The 18,214-nt window shown below is 54.5% G+C and overlaps 1 protein-coding gene and 1 non-coding gene across 8 annotated transcripts; one reads left to right on the top strand and one right to left on the bottom strand.

Annotated features, from left to right (window-relative positions):
* Positions 1 to 6,315: 6,315 nt before the first annotated feature.
* On the bottom strand, positions 6,316 to 6,434 carry LOC120601581 (5S ribosomal RNA). The gene has a single exon (XR_005652482.1). It is a non-coding gene; the product is annotated as a 5S ribosomal RNA (ribosomal RNA).
* Positions 6,435 to 11,961: 5,527 nt separating this feature from the next.
* AOC1 (amine oxidase copper containing 1) lies at positions 11,962 to 18,018 on the top strand. 7 transcript variants are annotated; one of them, XM_039861229.1, is made up of 8 exons: positions 11,962 to 12,028; positions 12,138 to 12,266; positions 12,570 to 12,586; positions 12,918 to 12,952; positions 14,328 to 15,916; positions 16,743 to 17,028; positions 17,364 to 17,496; positions 17,700 to 18,018. In XM_039861229.1, exons 1-8 carry the CDS (start codon positions 11,977 to 11,979, stop codon positions 17,967 to 17,969), a joined length of 2,511 nt encoding a protein of 836 aa, XP_039717163.1. In that variant the 5' UTR covers positions 11,962 to 11,976; the 3' UTR covers positions 17,970 to 18,018. The 7 variants fall into 7 exon arrangements, with proteins under 7 accessions (XP_039717163.1, XP_039717164.1, XP_039717169.1 ...); XM_039861231.1 differs by lacking the exons at positions 11,962 to 12,028; positions 12,138 to 12,266 and adding exons at positions 13,162 to 13,266; positions 13,609 to 13,728 and having other exon boundaries at positions 12,387 to 12,586; XM_039861232.1 differs by lacking the exons at positions 11,962 to 12,028; positions 12,138 to 12,266; positions 12,918 to 12,952 and adding exons at positions 13,162 to 13,266; positions 13,609 to 13,728 and having other exon boundaries at positions 12,387 to 12,586.
* The last annotated feature ends 196 nt before the right edge of the window (positions 18,019 to 18,214 follow it).

Raw genomic sequence — 18,214 nt, 5'->3', positions numbered from 1 at the left:
ATAACTACTAATACCTCCCGTGTGTGGGTACCCCCACACCGCCTGCTCTGATGAGCCAGTTGGCCGGAATCAGGGTATTACAACACCAAAACCCCAGAATCAGAGGGCTCCACTGTCTCCAGCCACTTTTCCAAAGCCTGTCCCATTTCGTCTGCTTCAGGAACCAGATATGCCGGTTATGAGCTGGAGTCAGCCCCTGTCACGGCCCCCCGCTGCCTGAGCATCCACAGAGATGTTAGCTCGGTTTGTCCCCAACCCTGACCGGTGAGACACGGGTCTGCTGATTGCCTGGGAAGACTCTGCACACACGCAGGGACCCCTTTGAAAAACAAGCACGAACTAGGAAAACCGACATAGGTGGCTTGTGGCCGCACCATTGCATTCTAAGCTATTAGACACTTAGGTACACACATTCCCCAGTTCCTATGTACAGAAAGGTTTATGGAAAAACTGTTTATAACATTCCCAAACCAGAAACGAGCCCACTATCCATCCTCGGCAGGATGGATATAGAAACTGCTGCAAACTCCCAGAGTAGAAAACTACATAGCAATGAACAACCTGCAGCTAAATTGAGCAAAATATGCGAGACGTGAAAACGTACCTTCAGTAAGATTCTATTTATGCAAAATTCAAAACTGGCAAAACCAATCTATATCCCTTAGGGATGCATACATCGGCAAAACAGTAGTCGAGGGAAAAGCAAAGAAGTGATTTGTGCAAGAACATTAAATGGGTCACTTGTGGAGTGAGGGAGGAAAGGGGGTCATTGTTAGGTCGGGGTGCTTCTGAGACTATGAGCTAATCTCGATTAGAGATATATGTTTGCTTTATAATTAATCATACAACCATATTTATATGTTTAGTGTTCACTTGTATATATGTTATAGCTTACAATTGAAAAGAACTCAAAATTCTGCCAAGTTCAAAGGTCTTTAGACAAATCTTAAGGAGACAACAGGCATGCAAATTTCATTAAAGCCGCGTAGTGACCTGGGCAGGAGTTTACAGATTATAATCTGACTCAAAAATTAGAAATATGACCCAAATCTAAGAGGAAAAGCGACCACCTCCTTTAAGTTAAAAAGTCCCTATTTGGGATTATAAATAGGGCTCAGGGTGTCCCGTTACTGTGACAGGCATGGATGCAGACACGTCCCAACCAGGTTACCGTAGTCGTTAGGAAGCCTCAGCAAGCTAGAAACGCATTCCCGCAAACTGGGGACCACAACCTGAAAAAGAAATTCCTATGCAGCTCAGCACTTTCAAGTAGAAAATAAAACCAACATCAGGGATGCTTCTAGTTCCGGAAATATTTGAGGCCATAAACAGTGGGAAATACAGTAAAAGAATCTGAGGCTAGACGTAAGGACCAAATGAAACGAAGAAATGTAATAGCGAGAATCACTGCCAGGAGTACCAACGCCCATTCCACTGCTGAATTTATAGGGTCATGTGGTTTGGAGGCCAGGCAACAGAAGAGAGGAATTTAGAAGGGTGGCGCTATCCCTAAGGGCTTGAGGGACACATGTGTGTCACTCCACATGGGGTCAGTCCCTGGCACAGCGCCTGTCCACAGTGGACACACACTCTCCCAAAACGGGTGGGCTTCCCAACTCCCCGAACACCCTCTACACCAACACCAGGCAGCGCTGTCTGCAGTCGCAGGGGCAGGAAGGCGGAGCTTAGAGCATGGGGTGGGAGGGGCGACCACATCCTCGTAGCCAATGGGCAATGTGCCTGCCGCTCACTCTCTAACAGCCAATGAGAAAGAAGCTGTGCTCTGGCTGACTGAGAGGACACGCCCTGATGCTCAGTGGGCCTTGAACTCCGACCTGGGGACCATCGGAGACGCTAGGCTAGCGGAGGTTGGTGCTGCAGGATGTGGCCTCGAGGGGGACCCCTACCCCGAAGCCGTCCCCACTCCCATACCGTCCTCACTCGGTGTTCCGATTCCCCCCGCCGCCGGGCCTGACTCGCGGCACCCCACTGGGCAGAACTTCCACGGGCTGCGCCAGGAGCAGCCTCCCAATCCCCCTTCTTGGAGCACCTGGGGTCAGGCCGGAAAAGGACAGGTCTCCTCTGTGCGGGTTGGATATCTACAACCCTTTCTAAAATATGCCACCTTTCCTCGCTCCGAAACCCGCATCTGACAGGTGTGCAGGGCGTGTTCTTTGTAGGTGCCTTTCCTCTCCAACTAGAAGGCAAACCCTGAAGTCAGGACTGGCTCAGATGTGTCTGCATCGCCCCACAGTTCTTACCTGATGTCCCAAGGAACAGGCTTCTCTAAACGTCACCCAGCTCAACTCAACTCTTAGGGCAGCGCTGTTCCCTGTGCCTGTTCAGAACAGAATCAGGCTTTCCTGTCACTCTATCGCCTGACATAGAACAATGCTGGATCGGAGGTGGCACAGAATGCCTCCGGGCCTTCAAATCCTTCAGATTAGTCTTGATTCTGGGCACGATGTTTTCCAAATTCAACTCATGCCTGAAGCCCATGAGTTGAATTTGGACACTCAGAATAGAACGTGTGGAAACCAATTAGGTTCTGCCGCAGAAATTTGATCGATGAGCCTCCTTCCCACCAGAGCATGTGGCCAGACCTGAAGACAAAAATAAGAGAGAAGCACTTAAAGTCTGGTCTTGAGTTTGCAGTAGAAGATGTACTCATTCCTGACCACTGAGACATGCAGCTTAGCCTAGACCCTGCTCCCTGTGGCTTTGGACAAGTGTCAGAGCCCCATGACAAGTGTCAGAGCCCCATGACGAAAACAAACAAACAAACAAAAAACAAAAACAAAAAAACTTTTCTACTCTGAGTGCTCACAAATCTCCAGAACCATGGAGGCCTGTGAAAAACACCCACTCATCAGTTCCTACAATTCTAGAAGCCTCGTATTGTGTCCAGAGCAAAGGATGCCCACTGAGTAACTGGACGCCCGCGCTGGGCAGAGGCCATTCGGCCGGTGCCTGGGAAGTCAGCTCTGTCTGTTCCTCAGGCGAACCCTCTGGAACCACAGCCAACTGGTGTCAGCAAGGAGGCTTCTGGCTTACGGGACCCCCGGTAAAGCCCCACTGGGGAGGGGCCCTCCGGCTGCCCGCTCTGCCGCGGACCCGCATCCAGAAGGGTGACTTGAACCTTTAAGAGGAGGCCTCCCATGCATGGAACCTAGCTTTATCCCAAACAGGTTCCAGTCGCTTGCAATCAGAGATGAAGCCTCTACTTAGGTACGAAAAACATCTAACCCTTACCAAAAAGCTAATTTTTCAGACTTGGGCCCTGCCTTCAAGGATAAGTTATAATGCCGTTAAGTTGGTAAAAGATACACTGAAGGTGTAATCTTGGTTGGAAGATTTTTTTTTTTAAGCATGCGTAAGCGAAAGTGTGGGCTTGCTTACCAGTGCAGTGGGCCTTTCCTCACACACCCATCCTAGCTTGGACCCAAAAGCTCCAGAAGCAGATGTGGAAGGGCTGCCCACACTGACGAAGGGGCTCAGGACACGCCTCACGGAGGGGAAAGCGTTCACTGGCTCTTTACAGGTCTTGACGCCACCGTGTCACAGGGAAGCAATGACCTTCAGGGACGGCTGCGGATTTAGGAGCCAGAGAGACCCAGGTGCAAATCCTGGTTCTGCCCCCGACTAGCTGTGTGGTCCCAGGGATGGTGCGTACTGCAGGGTCGCCTTCAGGATTAAGTAAAACCAGGTGCACAGAGCTGCCTGGTTTTACTGGCAAGATGCCTGGGCCTCTGAGTGGTGGGCGTGGTGGTGCATATTCACTCCATAGGAAAATCCAAAACACCCCACACCGATGTGGAATGGACCCTTTTAACTACAGAGACGAGCTGGTCAGCGGCCTTTGTTTATCCCCTGAATGTCACCTCCTTTAGGTTCCCCGCCAGCAGACCCGCCTCACTTTAATGAGAACACACAATGTGAACCCTTCCCTGAGCACAGCTCACTTGGCCAGAAACTTATACAACAAAACTGCACCAAATCCTAGTGGGGAACAAATGAGAATAAGATGAACCTCAAAATGTGGAGTGTGGGTGCTGATCTGGCAGAACCGGGCGCCCAAAGCCCGTGTCATTATGTTCTCTCTGAGCCCAGCCCTACCAGGGCCTGAGGTCTTCATCCTTGGTCTGGCTGTTAATCTGAGCGACTTGCCTGGGCCTCACCCATCTCACTACTGATATGGGTAATGCATGATAACATAGGTTGTTTGTTCTTTTTCTCTCTTATTTATAAAATCCCACAGCCTTTAGCAAAAAAAAAAAGAAAAGAAAGAAAATCGATGATGGGGATGATGTTGATGATGTTGATGATGATGATGATGATGATGATTAAGAAGTAGAAGGAGAGGAGGAGGAGGAATGAGGAGGAGGAGGAGGGCAGTATGAGGTGGATGAGAAGCACCCCAGCACACCTTCAGAGGCGGACCTGCTCCTGTGTCTCCCGGTGCTGGTTGCAGACTACAGCGTGAGTTTTCAAACAGCCCCAGGGCTTTCTGCCTCCTGGTGCAGAATGTTGCAGACGTCAGTCTCCTCCAGTTCCCAACCTCCCTCCAGACCTGGGGCTGTAACCTTGTCGAGTGGGCATTTGCTCTAAAAGAAATCAGCCGTTGTGTGGTAGCCCTTCCTTCGGCAACCGGGCGGCTGGATAACAGAAGAGTCACCGAAAGCAAGTCCTAGAGCAGGGGATGGAAAGAAGCCAGCAAGGCCACACCCAAAAGCAGGCCTCTGAGACTTTGGCCTCAGTCACCTGTTACATTTTCACTGCTGCTGCTAATCTGCCTGAAGGCTCTCTTCCCGATCCCTGGCCTGGATCCCTCTGAAACTCAGCCTCGCCCCTGACCCTTTGCTGTTTTTTATTTTTCACCCCTCAATCTTAACAACCTAGTTCACCTACCTTCATGCCCCGCAGTGGGCTAACGTGACTGTCCTCCCCCAAACTCACCCCCAATGTCTCCCTGCCCTATCCCTCCTTGGCCCTCTAAAGTCAGGTCCAAACCTTGACCTCTAAAATCAGGACCAGTTACATAAATCGCAGAGCCCGGTATAAAATGAAAATGTGGGGGCCCCTTGTTCAAAAGTTAAGAGATAATAGAGCATTAAACCAGTGCAGGGCCCTTCTGATTGTGGGCCCTGGGAGGCCACACAGGTCCTGTGACCTAGTGGCCGAGGTGACTTACACCGCTCTCAGCCGTCCTTGCCCTCAGGGGCCTGCAATACCATATAAAGACTCTTCCCCGGTTTGATCGCCCAATACTCCATCTAACCAAGAGGCCGTGTGTCAAAAGAAAAACAAACCAAATGAAAAGGTAACTCACGGGATAAGAGAAAATATCTGCAAGTCACATATCTGCTAAGGGTTAATATCTAAAAAATATAAAGAACTCATACGACTCAAGAGCAACGATGACAAAATCTGATTTAAAAATGGGCAGAGGAACCGAACGGACGTTTTTCCAGAGAAGACACACACATGGCCAACGGGTACATGAAAAGGGACTCACTATCGCTGCTCATCAGGGACTGGCAAATCAGGACCACAGTGAGGAAGCATCTCACACCTGTCAGAATGCCCATCACCAAGAAGACAAGAGATAACACGTGTTGGCGAGGACACGGAGGAAAGAGAGCCCTTGTGCGCTGCTGATGGGAATGTAAATTGGTGCAGCCGCTATGGGAGACAGGATGGAGGGTCCTCAAAAATGAAAACTAGAATTACCGTGTGATCCAGCAATCCCACTTCTGAGTATATGTCCAAAGGGAATGGAAACAGGATCTCGAAGAGATATCTGCACCCGTATTTATCACATTATTCACAATAGCCAAGATATGGATACCGCCTAAATGTCCATCGACAGACGAATGGATAAAGAAGATGTGCTATGTACATTGGAATATTATTCGGCCATGAAAAAGAAAGAAATCCTGCCATTTGCGAGAAGATGAATGGAACTCGAGGGCATTATACTAAGTGAAATAAGTCAGAGAGAGAAAGACAAATACTGTGTGATCTCACTTATACGTGGGATTTAAAAACTATAACTTGTAGAAAGAGAGACTAGAATGATGGTTACCAGGAGCTGGGGGTGGGGGGTATGGGACATGCTGGTCAAACAGTGCAAACTTCCAGTTAGAGATGAGTGAGTTCTGGGGATCTAACAGACAGCATAGTGATAATAGTTAATAATACTGCATGTATACTAGAAAGTTGCTCAAAGAGTAATTTTTTTCTTTACGCGAGGCAACCCTTGGTTGACCTCTCAGATTGCAAGGACCTTGTCAGCTTACAATCCCTTATTTTTTATGCCTACAGCACCTGGTCTTCCTAGGTGGTCTCCCATCCAAGTACTAAACAGGCCCAACCCTGCTTAGCTTTCGAGATCAGACGGGATCGGGCTTGTTCAGGGTGGCATGGCTGTAGATCGCGCTTGTTCAGGGCGGCATGGCTGTAGAAGCAAAGAGTAAATCTTAAATGTTCTCACCACAAAAAAGAACTGGTAATTATGTGATGTGATGGAGGTGTCAGTTAACGCTACCGTGGTAATTATGTTGCAATATATAAGTGTATCCAATCAACACATTCTATATGTTAAACGTACACAGTGGCATATGGCAACTGTATCTCAATGAAGCTGGAAAAGAAACACTGGTTGAAACCTCACCATCCAGCATGTGCTTTTCTTAAAATGCCACACACAGCAACCGATGGAAACTTTTCAGAGCTCTGCATCCCTAACATCTCTTCCACCCGCCTCGTCCACATGCTCTGTCCATTCATTCACTCCAAAACGAAAACTCAGGCACCCACCGCATGCCAGGCGCTGTATTGGTCTCTGTGGATCTGAAGAAATTACTATACGGTCCCTGCCCTCAAAGAAGCAACAGAAGAGAGAGACTTGTGGACCGGGAGCTACTGAGGAGTGTGAGGACGCAAAGGGGTCCTAAAACCAGGAGGAAAAGGCTGCTTCCTTTAAGCTGCAGGGAGGATGTGGGAAGGGTTGAAGGGGTGCTTTGGTGCCGAGCCTTAAAGGAAGGATCTCGATATGTGAATAAGGAGAGAGGGAGAGAGAGCCTTTCAGACGAGGGGGCAATGCAGGCAGAGGCCCCATGTGCCCGGCGTGATTCAGCATGGCTGGGGCATGGCGGGCGGGGGGCAGGTGTGGAGTTCGAGGCAGGGGATGCACCAAGAATGAAAGGAAGATCGAGACTGGGCTGCATGGGGGGTTTCGTGACAATTAAATAGTTTAAATGTTATCCGGTGGGGGGGAGGGGCCACGGTCAGATCTGCGTTCTTGCTAAAGCATGGAGGACAGATGGGACAGACTCCGGTGACAGGGAATTTGGAGGCGATGCAGTTTCCAGGTACAAATCATAAGGGTTTACATAGAGACAAGTGGTTCTCAACAAGAGGACAATCTGGTCCCCCAGCAGACATCTGTCAATGTTGGAAGATATTCTTAGTCGTCGTCCCCGAGGTGGCACCTGTGAGTAGAGGCCAGGGGTGCTGCGAAACGGACAGTGCCATAGCAAAGACTCATCGGGCTCGACATATCGATAGCGCCAGAGCCCCTCGTGAAACATGGTAGACGTTTCTCTTTGTAAACCAGTCGTCCCTCGTCAGAGATGAAATCTGGGACAGTGGCTTCACGCGCTTGGAGATTTAATCGGCTAGCTCTCTGGCCCAGCCACAGTGGCCTCCGTGGAGGTCCCTGTGTACGTCTTGCTTTCTCGTGGTTCCAAGGGAACAATCTCTCTTTCTAGATTATCTCAGCCATCTCTGATGCGTTGTGACTTTCTAAAAACAAAATATGGGAATTTAGCAAAAGGAAAGCTGTGGGCCGGTGTCTCTGGACAGTCACCTAGACACCGATTCTGTCTTCACGGCCCCTCCACAGCACCGAATATTTGTCCGTCACGTACAATGTCGCCATCCCCAAGGCCACCAGTCCTGCCCCTTTAAGAGAGGCTGGCGGCCCAGAATGTAAAGGACGCAATCTTTGCCCAAGTGTTATCTGTAACAGTCACCAATCATTAACCCCGAGAAGGGAGGAATCCCATCTCAGAAATCAAGGTCACTTACAAGAGCAAGGGAACAGCAGCCAGACACAGAGCAGGGGAGACAGGCAAAGAGCAGGTGGCAGGTCCCGAAGCCCCGAACTTCACCATCATTTCCCCCCACCAGAGCCAAGAACAATGGCTTCGCCCATATTTCTGTCCAAAGGCCATCTTCATCTCGGTTTCTTTGAGGACGTTGTTAAAGGCTTCTCTTTCTCCTTGGCCCCCATGCCATTCCCTCGAGTCCCTTCTCTCTGCCCCACGTTTCTACAGAGTGTGCAAGGGGGGCTCCTGGCTCTGGCCGCCGCCCCGGACATCTCCACCTTCCTTGTGCAGGACCCAGTTCTGCCGAGGACCCCACCCACCTCAGCTCCGTGGCTCTGCCCCCTACCCGCCCCCTACCCGGGGCACCCTCGTCCTCCTGAGTCCCTCACACATCTGTGATCCCACTGGAGCTCTCCTCTGTGGGATCCTCGGGGCGACAGCGCCCAGAGCACAGGCCTCAGATCCCCCACCAACCCCGGCCAGACATCTGCAAGGTGGGACTCACGTAAGGGGCTGCGCTGGCTGGACGGTGTTCCCTCAAGGTTCACACCCTTCCTAGAACCTCAGAATGGGGCCTCATTTGGAAGCGGGGTCCTTGCAGATGTCCTTAGTTAAGGTGAAGGCGTATCAGAGTAGGGCGGGCCCCTAACCCAATGACCGCTGTCCTTATCAGAAGGAGAGGGACACAGAGATACAGGCACATAGGGGAGAACACCACGTGACAATGAGGCAGAGGCCAGAGCCGTGCCCTACAAGCCAAGGGACCAAGGAATGCAGGAGCACGGGAAGCCGTAAGGGACAAGGTAGGATGCTCCAGAGGGCGCAAGACCCTGCTTATTTCCTCCTCCATAAGTTGCCTCGAGATCCTTGTGCTTCCCTTGGGGTCACCTCCTCTTTCTAGCTCTGCGGTCCCCAACCTTTTTGGCACCAGGAACCGGTGTTCTTATGAGTATCTGACGCCCGATGGTCTGAGGTGGAGCTGAGGTGGTGGCTGATGCTGGCGCTGGGGAGCAGCTGCAGATACAGAGGAACCTTCGCTGGCTTGATGCTCACCTCCTGCTGTGCAGCCCGGTCCCTAACAGGCCACGGCCCTGGGGTTGGGGACCTCTGTCCTAGCTGACTTGTAGGAGTTCCTGTATATTCTAGATATTAGTCTCTCTCACTTTTTTTCTTCATGATTTTTTTTTTAATCTTTAAAGAATTCTTTTTTTTTACTTTTCAATTATAGTTAACGTATAATATTATATTAGTCTCAGGTGTACAACATAGCGATTAGACATTTATGTGCCTTACAAAAGGATCACCCCATACGTCTAGGACTCACCTGGCGCCATACATAGTTCCTGCCGTATTCCTGACTATATTCCCTATTCTGTACTTTACATGCCCCAGCTCTTATTTTTTTAAAAAACTCCTTTCTTGAGATATCATTCAAATATCATACAAATCACCCACAGAGTAAATAATTCAATGGATTTTAGTATATTCGCAGATAATGTGTAACCCTCATAAAACATTTTCATTGCCTCCAAAAGACACCCACAGCCAGCAGCTCTCACCTCGTACCCCGCCCCGGTCCCTGCCCGAAGCAACCCCTAATCTACTTTCTGTCTCTATAGATTTGCCTATCCCGATCGTTCAATTTAAACGAAATCACAGAACGCGCCGCCTTCTTTAACCGGCTTCCGCCGCTGAGACGATGTTTTTCACGTCCGTCCGTGTCGTCACACGGTTGGAACTTTACCCCTCCCCATCGCCAGCTGGCATTCCGTGTGCGGACCCGTCGCGTTTTGTTCACTCATTCACCCGTTGACGGACACTCGGGTGGCCACGAACATCCAGGTACGAGTTTCTCTGTGCGCACACATGTTCGTATTTCTCGGATATTTACCTAGGAGTGGAATTTCTGGACCATATGGTGATTCTAGGTGTAATTCTTTGAGGACCCGCCCCCAAGCTGTTTTCCAAAGTAGCTGCATCACGTACGATCCCGCCAGCGGTGGGTGAGGGTCTTGATTCTCTCTGCTTCTTCACCTACCCTTGTCTGACTCCGATTCCAGCCCACCTCGTGGGTGCGAAGTAGAATTTCATCGTGATTTTTATCTGCCTTTCCTCGATGACTCATGTAGAGCATCTTTGCATGTGCTTCTTGTTCACCTGCCAATCTTCTATTTTCTCCTGCGGATTTTCTTTTCACTTTCTTGATGGTGTCCTTTGAAGTCCACAAGTTTGTAATTCTGATGAAATTCAATCTATTTTTTTTTTCTTTAGTTGTTCTGCTTTTGGGTCCCAGCTAAGAATCCTTTGCCAGATTCCAGGTCAAGGAGATCTACTCCCATGTTTTCTCCTGAAGAGTTCTACGGTTTGGTCTTTCATATTTAGGTCTTTGATCCATTTTGAGCTAATTTTTGCGTCTAGCATAAGCGAAGGGTCAAACTTCACTCTTTTGTGTGTGGTTTCTTTCTCTTTTAATCTTTACAAGTAACTTCTCCCAGTCTGTCCTCGCTCCATTAACTGGGTGACGATGTCCTTCCGGGAACAGAAGCAGACTGCACTTCTCAATGTCAAGTTGTTCCTAAGACTCTATTCACACCCAAACCTCATCAAGTCTCCGTGGAGCTGGTGAGGCCGTGACCGAGACGAACCATCTCTCAGTTCTCCCGACCAGTGAGGGTGAGAGACATAAGTGACATCACTGCAGCCATCACCCTTTCCACGTTGAAAGCCGATCGCCTTCCTTGGAGACCCCAAAGGCCTTCTGGAGTTGCAAACGAGTCTCCAGCTGACCATTTTTTTCTCTCCTTCTCTTATCTGGCTGCCAATAAATGTCGAAATCGCTTGCAGTGCAAGCAGCGGAAAGTGAACGACGAGAAATACAAAAGTCATGTGAGAACAAAAGAATAAGCCGCCGCGTCCAGTGAGTGGTAAATCCCGCACGTCCAGCGCGGCCGTGGAAAACAAACCTGAGTGGGAACGATGGGAGGTTGAGAAAGGAAAGAAAGCTGAGACCAGCAGGTCCACGGTGCCCTGATGGCGGAGCAGCGGCCGAGATTTATTTTCGCAAGCTGCTTTTATCCGAGAGCACACAATTGCTAAAATGAGATCATCCCCACCCAACCCACACCCTGCTGTGATCTTCTGCATTTCCATCCGCCCGAGGCCACGGGCACATTCCCTGCCCCGAGCAGCACCTGCATTGTTCCCTGCTCAGTTTAGTTGGTACTTCCCCATTCTCAGGAGGTTTTGGAGAGATAAGGCAGCCCTTGGTTGACGTCACAGATTGCAAAGACCTTGTCGACTTTTAACCCGCTCTCCGTAAGACCCCGTCAAGAATTTAGATCTTTGATCCACCTGCTCTTCAGGAGGGTAATGACCTCTTGGATCTTTGCTCCGAGCCAAGGACTCTTCCTGACACTGCTTTCCCTCTCTTGCCCAAGTTTGCCCTTGTCACCTAACTCAGCCATGTTAGTACGTAGCGTCCCCTCCCTGCACAGGTGCCTCCCTCTCCCTCTCCTCGTCTCCGGGGCATCAGCCACAGCCATCCTGACAGTCAACTCCTCCCTCCTTTCTGAATCCTGCCAGAGATGCTAATAAAGCTGGTAGAGTCTCAGGGCCACAGCTTCACTCTCCGAGGCTGTTCTGTCTACTGCTCTCCCTGCCACACGTGGCTCAAGTGCCCGGTTTCTGACGCTGGCGTCGGTGTCTGCCAGCCTCTGCCTCTGCCCGCATAGCTGCTTCGGCCCAGACTACTTGCTAGTAAATGCCCCTTCGACTTTGTCGCCAGCCTCTGAAACTCACCATGTACTTTAACAGATTATGGCACCGCAGAGCCTGTACGTGACAGGGACTACCGCAGACAGACCTCATGGAAGAGGCCACTGTGGCCGGAGGAACAGCAGGAAACAGATCTAGGATGTGTGCGTTGTTGGGAAAAACAGAACGTGAACCCCGCTGCTGAAGAGGGGGCTGGGGCTTACAAACGTGGGTACGTAGAGAGGTGACCGAGCCCCGCGCGCATGCCCGTAGGTCCCCACCTCGGTCAGCCCATGCCTCACCCTGGCCCTGCCCCCAGGGCGGGGTCTGACAGAGCCATAAAGCTCCAGAAGGAGTCCCAGCAAAGGCAAGCAGCAGAGGGGAGCGGAGCAGAGCACGCAGGTACGGTCCGATGGCTGAACCAGGCAGGGCTGAGGAGGGGCTGCCTGGTGGGAGAGGGAGGAAGGGCCCAGAGTGAGGGGCCGGGAGGGACAAAGCCTCAAGAGGGCCAGGAAGCAAGGGGCAAACCACCCGCGGGCGAGATCGGACGGGCGCACAGAGGCGGGCGCTGTCTGTCCTCCATTGGTGAAGCCGCGCCTCGCGTCCCCGGGCATGGAGGTCACACCGGCCACCTAGCTCTCTCCCTTCTCCCGTGGCTTCGCTGCCATCGCCCACTCACTGGCTGCCCACTTGGACACTGCACAGAGGACCGGGGAAAGAAGGTAAAGCTTAAAAACAATAGGCCAGTCATCTCCCTCCTTATCAGAGCAGAAAGCAACCTGAGGCTGAGCAGTTATGAGAAAAAAAGACGCAGGGGGACTTCGTGCGGGCACCTGCGTGGACGGAGCCGGTCTGAAGGGGCCGCACACCGTGCGAGCCCAGCTGCTCGACGTTCTGGGGAAGGCAGACCTGCAGGGACCGGGAACGGTCAGGGGTGTCCGGGGTCCAGGGGGCAGAGGGGATGCAGAGCCGAGCACAGCGGACTGTCAGGGCAGGGCACACACCCCGTGCGATACGGTGACGGTGGTGACATGTCGTCCCGCATTTGTCCAGACCCGCAGATTGCACAACACCCCGTGGGCCCTAAGGTAAACTATGGCGGACTCTGGTGACGGTGACGTGTCAACGTGGGTTCCCAGATGTAACGAATGTCCCACTCTGGCTCAGGACGCCTGTGTGGGCGGGGGCGGGGTCAGGTGTGGCAGGGGCTCTATGGGAAATCTCTCTACCTTCTGCTCCATTTTGCTGTGAATCTGGAATGGCTCTAAAAAGTAAAGTCTATTTAAAATAAATAAAGGAGGCTCATCCGAAATTTAGTAGTCGAAGAAGAGCCCGCCCCTTATCCTTCTGCTGGCCCTGGGTTTGCCCCGCGACCCCTTCAGGCTGGAGAGCACAAGGTCAAGTGAGTCCCCCAGGGGCCAGGGGGACAGGACGAGGCCACCAGACGGGAGGATACTGGCCACTCTGGGGGGTGGGCTATGAGGTGAAGACCCTGACGGCACCATCCCCCCAAACTAGAAAGGACAAGGGCGTCTCCCCAAATCCCACCTGGGCCGGCCCCACTCTGGGGTGTCATGGATCGTCAACCAGCCCGAGTGCCCCACCCGAGTGCCCCACCCGAGGGGCCAAAGAATCCCAGGGCAGGACCGGCCACCCGGTCCTCACCCGCAAAGCCACAGGTCGACAGCCCGATCACGGTCAGATGACTCTACGTCGCTCAAACTTTAAATGTGCCGGTCCACAGAGTGGACAATGCCAGGGCCTTGACCGGACGAGCAGCTGGTGACTGTCGAGAGCTTCCCAGGAGGTGGGCGCTGCTCTGAACACTTCATCCCATTGTCCGGTTGGTTTCTGCTGACAGGAGGTAGGTATGGTGGATGCTGCCATTACACGGCTGAGAACATGGAGGCCCAGAGAGCTCGAGCAACCTGCCCAAGGTCACACAGCTGGCCCTCGTGGTGGGACGCGCTACCTAGCACGTGGACCCAGGCAGTCTGACTCCAGAGCTGACTCTTTGAACCTCTACGCTACATTTCAAATGTTATCTACACGAAAAATATGATTGCACCAAAAACGTAGTTTTGCTGTCAGTGCAAGAAATGTCTATCCAAAACCTGTAGATAATTTGTATAAGAGTTTATCTGAGCCCAAACGGATGACAATCGCCAGGAAGCGAGACCTCAGATGCTTCGAGAATGATAGTCTGCAGTTTCTGTTCTGCGTTTGGAATTGACAGAGACTACAGGGAGGTGGGGGAAAGCCAGGCAGGGATGGGATTATGGGACAAATAACCAGACGACACGCTCTCTCCAGGGCGGTTACTCCTACAAGGTGGGGACAGGTGAGGAAGCTGTGTCGGTAGGAAAAACCACGGGGCCAAGGGACACGGCAGGCCCAGGCCCAGCCTGGCGGAAACCGATGTCCTCCCGTGAAACAACTCGGTTCATCTCTTCTGCATTCCAGAGCCATGAGGAGAGAGATCTCCGCCCTCGGCTGGGCCCTCGCTGCCATCCTGATGCTGCAGGCGACCGGCACGGCCAATCGGCCCCCACGGAGCCCGCACAGCAAGTCCAGCGTGTTTGCAGACCTGAGCGCCCAAGAACTGAAGACCGTGCACAGCTTCCTCTGGGCCCGGAAGGAGCTGAGGCTGCAGCCCTCCAGAGCGTCGGCCATCGCCAAGAACTCCGTGTTCCTCATCGAGATGCTGCTGCCCAAGAAGCACCAAGTGCTGAAATACCTGGACAATGGTCAAAGGCGCCCTGTGCGGGAGGCGCGTGCCATCATCTTCTTCGGGGACCAGGAGCACCCCAACGTCACCGAGTTCGCTGTGGGGCCCCTGCCACGTCCCCGCTACATGCGCGAGCTGCCCCCCAGGCCCGGGCGCCGGATCTCCTGGGCCTCCAGGCCCATGTCCTCCGCGGAGTACGCCCAAATAAGCCACGCCCTGCAAGAGGCCACCAAGCCCCTGCACCAATTTTTCCTCGATACCACGGGTTTCTCCTTCCACGACTGCCACACCCGGTGCCTGACCTTCACGGATTCGGCGCCCCGGGGTTTGGCCTCGGGTCAGCGTCGCACCTGGTTCATCTTCCAGCTCTACGTGGAAGGCTACTTTCTGCACCCCACCGGCCTGGAGCTCTGCATGGACCACGGAAGCACGAACCCCCAGGACTGGACGGTGGAGCACGTCTGGTACAACGGGAAGTTCTACCGGAGCCCGGAAGAACTGGCACGGAAGTACAGGGCCGGAGAGGTGGACGCGGTGGTCCTGGGGGACCCCCGCCCCTGGGGCAAGGGGGCGGAGCGCATGGAGGAGCCCGCCCTCTTCTCCTCCTACAGGCCCCGCGGGGACTTCTCCAGCCCCGTCACCGTGCACGGGCCCCGCCTGGTCCAGCCCCAAGGCCCCCGCTACCGGCTGGAGGGCCACGCGGTGCTCTACGGGGACTGGAGCTTCGCCTTCCGGCTGCGGCCCATCACGGGCCTGCAGGTCCTGAACCTGCTCTTCCGCGGGGAGCGCGTGGCCTACGAGGTGAGCGTGCAGGAGGTGCTGGTGCTGTACGGAGGCCACACGCCGGCCGGCATGCAGACCAAGTACTTGGACGGGGGCTGGGGCCTGGGCACCTTATCCCACGAGCTGGCCCCTGGCCTCGACTGCCCGGAGACCGCCACCTTCCTGGACGCCGTGCACCACTTCGACGCCGACGACCCCATCCTCTACCCCCGCGCCCTCTGCCTCTTCGAGATGCCCACGGGGGTGCCCCTCCGGCGGCATTTTAATTCCAACTTCAGCGGGGGCTTCAACTTCTACGCGGGGCTCGAGGGCCAGGTGCTGGTGCTGCGGACGACCTCCACGGTCTACAACTACGACTACATCTGGGACTTCATCTTCTACCCCAGCGGGGTGATGGAGGCCAAGGTGCACGCCACCGGCTACGTCTTCGCCACCTTCTACACCCCCGAGGGGCTGCGGCACGGGTCCCGCTTGCACACGCACCTGCTCGGCAACATGCACACGCACCTGGTGCACTACCGCGTCGACCTGGACGTGGCAGGTGGGGCCTGGCTGGGAAGGACGCTCGCGGCCAGACAGCCGCCTCGGGGCGCACACACTCCCCATGAGCCCGAGGGGCTGCGGCGCGCATGGCCCTGGGAGGCGGTGATGCGGCCGGCGCCCTGGGGCTGCCCTGGCTGCGGCGGCGTGGGCCCTCGTCCTTGCAGGGGGCATCACTGACCCCCTAGAGGGGCGGGGTGGCCGGGAGGGCGAGATCAGGGCAGCGGAGGGAACCATGCCCAGCAGGGTAGGAAAGGTCACTGCCGCCTCGTACTCCGAGGTGAGTGCCGTGTCGCCGCGGAGTACTCACTGTATCTCGGATCACTGGGGTCACCACGGCACAGGAGTAATGACAGGATTTGGCCTGGCGTCAAATGCCACGTCAGAACAAGCCCCCACGACCAGACAGGTGGCCTCCCGTCCCCCGCCCCCACCCTCTCCAACCCGCTCAGCCCCATTTGCTCCCCCGCCCCCACCCAGGCACAGAGGGCCACAGTGCCTGGGGAAAGAGGGGTGGCCCCTCCTCCGGGACTTCAGCCGCAGCCCACAAGCTTGGGGAACGGGTCGCTAGAGGAATTGCCCAGAGACACAACACAATCACCGCAGCCACCGTGACTGTGTCGCCTTCTGTTCCTCTGCCGTTTTTCATGTTTGGTCCCTTCCTGCCACCCCACAGCAATTTGTGTGTTTCTCTCTAACATGTTCTTCATTCTCTGCCCCCACCCTGCCATGCTGGTGGGAGTGGGTTGGGGGGCGGAGACCCAGCACGGAGGAGGGGGCTCAGCTCAGGGGGCTGACTCTCACGTCCTCCCCCTGCACACCCGCAGGCACCAAGAATGGTTTCCAGACCCTGCAGATGAAGCTAGAAAACATCACCAACCCCTGGAGCCCGACGCACCGCCTGGTGCAGCCGACTCTAAAGCAGACCAAGTACCCCAGGGAGCGCCAGGCGGCCTTCCGCTTCGGACGGCCTCTGCCCAGCTACCTGCTCTTCTCCAGCCCCCAGACGAACCCCTGGGGCCACACGCGCACCTACCGCCTGCAGATCCACTCCATGGCCGAGCAAGTCCTGCCCCCCGGCTGGCAGGAGGAGATGGGTATCACCTGGGCCAGGTGAGGAGGCCCTGGAGGACGAGGAGGGCCAGAGGCTCAGTACCCGTGTGTGTCTGTGTTTCTGTCTCTGAGACTTTGCATCTGTGTCCTGCTATATCTGGGCGTGTGTGCACGTGTGTGCATGTGTGTGTGTTCTGGGGTGTGGCTCTGTGTTTGGGGAGGGCAAGCGGGTGGCCCGTTCTGAATCCCTGAGCCCCAGCTGACCGTCGGTCAGTCGGACGGACTCCCAGGAGATGATCTTGAAATTGGGGGAAAGTTACTGACCCTGAAGATCTTCCTTGGGAGGGGCTGGGAGGCCCTCGAGCACCGAGCCACCTGGCTTCTCTGCCGGGCAGGTACCCCCTGGCGGTGACCAAGTACCGGGAGTCTGAGCTATGCAGCAGCAGCCTCTACAACCAGAACGACCCCTGGGACCCGCCCGTGGTCTTCGAGGATTTCCTTCGCAACAACGAGAACATCGAAGATGAGGTGCGGGCCCCGCCTCCCTCCAGCCCCAGCCCAAGACCGGATCTGGGCCCAGTCCCAGAGTCCGTGCCCACTGGCGGCTTGCTGTGTGGACCACCAGCCCGGTGGTCATCAGATCTGTTCATTCCTTAAAAACGAGGCTCCAGGGGGTCACCCGCCCGTCTCCTCTGAGCCCCCTCAGCACTGCCCACCCCTCTCTCCCACAGGACTTGGTGGCCTGGGTGACAGTGGGCTTCTTGCACATCCCCCACTCAGAGGACATCCCCAACACGGCCACGCCGGGAAACTCCGTGGGCTTCCTGCTCCGACCCTTCAACTTCTTCCCAGAGGACCCGTCCCTGGCGTCCAGAGACACGGTGATCGTGTGGCCTCGGGATAACGGCTCCAATTACGTCCAGCGCTGGATTCCTGAGGAGGACGGGGACTGCTTGATGCCCCGCCCCTTTAGCTACAATGGGACCTACGGGCCCGTGTGAAGGGTCCCTTGCCCCCAGCGAGCTCCTACCCAGACATCTGAACTCCCACCCCACCCCGGGGCGGATAATAAACCCCTCAGGGCTTAGCTCCCAGTGCTGCTTCTTGTGGGGGGAGGCAGGGCTGGCGAGGCCACACACCAGGCCATGAGTGTAGGACACACACCAATGAGAAAGCACATGACCTTGGCCTCGCACCTCGGCCTACTCCGCCCCAGAAAAGACCTCTGTGACGAAGCAACGGCACC

This window comes from Pteropus medius, unplaced genomic scaffold (assembly GCF_902729225.1).
Source record: "Pteropus medius unplaced genomic scaffold, Ma_sr-lr_union100, whole genome shotgun sequence".
NCBI classification, from domain to species: domain Eukaryota; kingdom Metazoa; phylum Chordata; class Mammalia; order Chiroptera; family Pteropodidae; genus Pteropus; species Pteropus medius.
This window is presented reverse-complemented; position numbering and strand designations above follow the sequence as displayed.

Bases quoted from the DNA above. Each gene is read 5' to 3' on its own strand.
- AOC1 (XM_039861229.1), top strand. From the start codon at position 11,977: ATGGAAGAGGCCACTGTGGCCGGAGGAACAGCAGGAAACAGATCTAGG. The intron at 15,917-16,742 runs GTGGGGCCTGGC...GCACACCCGCAG, and splicing joins CGTCGACCTGGACGTGGCAG to GCACCAAGAATGGTTTCCAG. The intron at 17,029-17,363 runs GTGAGGAGGCCC...TCTGCCGGGCAG, and splicing joins ATGGGTATCACCTGGGCCAG to GTACCCCCTGGCGGTGACCA.